The sequence below is a fragment of the Ipomoea triloba genome, chromosome 4 (genome assembly GCF_003576645.1).
Source record: "Ipomoea triloba cultivar NCNSP0323 chromosome 4, ASM357664v1".
Taxonomy (NCBI): domain Eukaryota; kingdom Viridiplantae; phylum Streptophyta; class Magnoliopsida; order Solanales; family Convolvulaceae; genus Ipomoea; species Ipomoea triloba.
The window spans coordinates 16346953-16350766 of NC_044919.1; the positions used below are offsets into that span (position 1 = coordinate 16346953).

Here is a 3814-nt window from a genome sequence, read left to right on the forward strand (position 1 = left end):
TGTATGAACAATAATTTTATTATTTTAAAATAAAAATATTTTATTATTTTTATTACATTGTTCAAAAGTAAGGAACGGTACAGAAACTGTAATGAATTTTATAATTGCAAAAGAAAGAGAATATAATAATATAATAACAAAAATAGGTAGTAAACATAAGTAATGTCTTAAAGTCTCCGATCAAATGCCCAGTCGTTATACTGTGGACCATGGTCCACAATGTATTGTGAACCATGGGTTATGGATGATACTGCAGTTGTGTAGAACTGATACTGCAGTTGTGTTGAACTGATACTGCAGTTGTGTTAAAGGAAATTGCAGTTGCGTGGAATAGAGGCCGTGTCATCCGTCTGGAACTGCAATTGTGTTGAACTGATACTGCAGTTGTGTTGAAAGGATACTGCAGTTGTGTTGAACGGATGAACGGCTTCTGTTCCGCGCAACTACAGTTTCCTTTCAACACAACTGTAATATCTTTTCAACACAACTGCAATATCAGTCATGATCATGGTCCATAATATAATTTGCGTCAAATGCCACCGCAATACATTGGTTCAAATAATTTATGTAATGTATAAAATGAAGTTACCTTCATCTAAATTAGACCCTACTCTCACGTTCTCACCTCCTGACTCTACTCTCACGGTCTCCTAGATATTTTTTTGAGGAATACAAGTTGATTATGATGATGGGACGTGGGAGAATATTTTGTAATAAATCATTTAATTTGGTCTTTGGACTCTTCATTACAATACTGAAGACTTTTCATGGCAGCCATCCAGACCATAGTTTCTGACCCGGTCTTCTTATTTACTTCCTAATCACTCCGAACCAAACCGCTTATCATTCATTCTTCTTAACTATACCATTATAAATACCCATCTTCATCATTCTCCCATTCATAATTCCAATTAATTAAAAAATGTATTCATCAGCTTCAAGCAACTATAATAAATCTCCGGCGCCCCACAAAGAGCCTCCGACTGGCATCCCGGTAGGTGGGCCACCACCGAATCAAGCCCCCGCCGTTTGGTCCTCCGGTCTATGTGACTGCTGTGACGATGCCTCAAATTGTACGTAAATTAGTTTCAATGTTTACTTCATATTATGACAATTATTATATCGATAACAACCTATACTTAATTTCGATTTCTCTCTTCCTCTCTATATACACACATATATGCGAGCATGCAAGCAACCAATTTTTTATTTTATTTTTTCAAAATATTTCATGTAGTATTAAATTTTTGCAGGTTGCATAACATGGTGTTGCCCGTGCATCACATTTGGACGGATTGCTCACATTACGGACAAAGGGGCAACTTGTAAGTAAATAACTCTTGCCAATACTATGGTCATAATATAAATCAATGAATATATATACCAAGTTATAAAATAAGATATAATAAGAATTTAGACAATGAACACCGCCAGAAAATGAAGATTTCTAGTCATATATATATATAGAATCATAATCAGGTGTGAATCAACCTTAACCGGTGACCGGTGAATTTGTGAAGGATTGCATCGTTATCTCGGTGTAGTGCAATCATATAGTAAGTGCAGTGCAATCTTTTAGAAGTTTGGATTTTCACACGTTAAAGTCAATTCGCACTTGATTATATATATATATGTTTGTATTCAAATGAGAATACCTACTTAGGTGAGAACGTGCGAACATGGATGAATGCACAAACTTTACTATATGAGTGCATACAATCTACTTCAGAGTCTTCATTGTCATCTAGACATACTTGAGAGTAGATTGTGTGCACTCATACTTGTTTGTATGTCTTCATTATAAACACTTTCTCACCGTATAAAATATAAATTGTATGAGGAAAAAAAATCTTAATTTTTAGCTTTTACTTATTTTGTTTATGTGGAATAATGCAGCTTGTTGCGCAAGTGGGGCCCTGTATTGTCTCATAGCAGCTTTTATTGGATGCCCTTGTTTGTATTCATGCTTCTATCGTTCAAAGCTTAGGAAGGACTATATGTTGCCTGAAAGCCCCTGCGGAGATTGCCTTGTTCATTGTTGCTGTGAAAGCTGCGCTCTGTGCCAAGAGTACCGTGAACTCAAACACCGTGGATTCAACATGTCACTTGGTATATATCTCTATCTCACTTTCACAACTTATTTTTTTATTTCATTAAATTACTAAATTAAACGTTAATTGATAGACCTAAATTGCACTTTTTTGCGTTATTCTGTTTGGTAAATAATCAGCCTATACAATTTTGGCTTATTTGACCACTATTAGTTGTTTGGTTAATAAGCTTTTTGTAGCCCCAAAATACTAAAATTGAAAAGGCTACTCAAAGTAGCCTTTTCAATTAGCTTTTTGAGAGAAGAAATTATACCAAACAGCTATCAGCTAACAACTAATCTATCAAACAACTTTCTACAATCAGCTAATATTATCAACAAATCATACCTTCTAACCCAAACAGCCAATCCAATCAGCCAACAGCTATTTACCAAACAGGGCCTTAGTGTACTAACGTATCATTTCTGTTTTTGAAGGATGGGAAGGAAATATGGAGAGACAAAATATGGGAGTTGGAATGACGGCTCCTGGAGTTCAAGGAGGAATGAACCGATAATTCAGTTTGCATACTAGGGTGGTTAAACTACATACTTTGTTCCAACAATTGTCAAACACATTTCATAATCTGTCTTAGTTTTAACTATGTGTGTGTCTGTCTGTCATAAGTTTTACATTTGCTTTGTGTGTACGTTCCAATGCGATAAGTTTTTAAGTTTAATGAATGTCCGCCAGGAGGACGAATCATATGGTAGGTGGAAGCTGGTTTTCCTTTACATGTTATGGAACATTTGGAAGGCTGGCCGGTGATTTGTTTGTGTTCATTAATAAATTTAAATTTTCTTCTAGTAAAACTTTAAAAATTTTAAGATTGTGTGTGAGCGTATGGCACTGCCCCAGAAAATTTATGTCTAAGGGTCAAAATTATATAAGAAATTTATCATGTCAATCAATATCACTACAGATTATACAACATGATATCATTATATATACTATACATAGTTATACTATGTATTATTGATAATAATTTTTACAATGCCAATTAATACTTTATAATTTTTCACATATTACAAAATACATACAACAATAATTTTGTATTACTTGTCACTCTTTTATCAAATTAAATAAAAGTTGTCATTTATTTTGTTGACAACATTTTTTTTTACATAATTAACTGATATTCAGTTTACTAATTAACTTAGTATTCTAAAATCTGAGGGACGAGGACGAAACTGTAAATCACAAATTAAAGAGCCAATATTAAAATTAGTTTTTTCAATTTCAAACTAGTCTTTTGAATTAGCAAATGTACATTCTAAAAGGAGCAAATACCAATTTTGGTCCCACGACTATTAGCAAAATGACAATTTTGGTCCACATGTTTAATTTCTACAAATTTTGGTCTCACGACTATTGTTTAGTACCAATTTTCATCCACGACTACTGTTTTAGTGCCAAAATTTATCGCGCCAGTCACTCATCCGTTTAAAACGTGCAAAAATTTAAAATTTATAAGGGTATTTTTGTCATTTTCAACTTAATATCCCAGTTTGAGCATGAACAAATGAATTTAAACCCTAAGATCGATCAAAATTTGTAGTTTTTCTACTCATTTTACCTTAATAACTAACTAATTTATTTATTTATTTTTATTTGGTGAATTTAGACTTCAATATATGTTTTGGGCTTATTTAATATATACATAGTGGAATTTAAAAAAAAAGGAGGGGGGGGGGGGGCAAAGGCCAATTTCCTCCCCATAAAAA

The 3814-nt window shown here is 33.3% G+C and overlaps 1 protein-coding gene across 1 annotated transcript; it reads left to right on the forward strand.

The window, feature by feature from the left end:
• The first annotated feature begins 839 nt into the window (after positions 1 to 839).
• LOC116015259 (protein PLANT CADMIUM RESISTANCE 3-like) lies at positions 840 to 2902 on the forward strand. The gene is made up of 4 exons (XM_031255288.1): positions 840 to 1073; positions 1254 to 1325; positions 1897 to 2109; positions 2528 to 2902. Exons 1-4 carry the CDS (start codon positions 923 to 925, stop codon positions 2605 to 2607), a joined length of 516 nt encoding a protein of 171 aa, XP_031111148.1. The 5' UTR covers positions 840 to 922; the 3' UTR covers positions 2608 to 2902.
• Positions 2903 to 3814: the final 912 nt, after the last annotated feature.

Bases quoted from the DNA above. Each gene is read 5' to 3' on its own strand.
- LOC116015259 (XM_031255288.1), top strand. From the start codon at position 923: ATGTATTCATCAGCTTCAAGCAACTATAATAAATCTCCGGCGCCCCAC. The intron at 1,326-1,896 runs GTAAGTAAATAA...GGAATAATGCAG, and splicing joins TACGGACAAAGGGGCAACTT to CTTGTTGCGCAAGTGGGGCC. The intron at 2,110-2,527 runs GTATATATCTCT...CTGTTTTTGAAG, and splicing joins TGGATTCAACATGTCACTTG to GATGGGAAGGAAATATGGAG.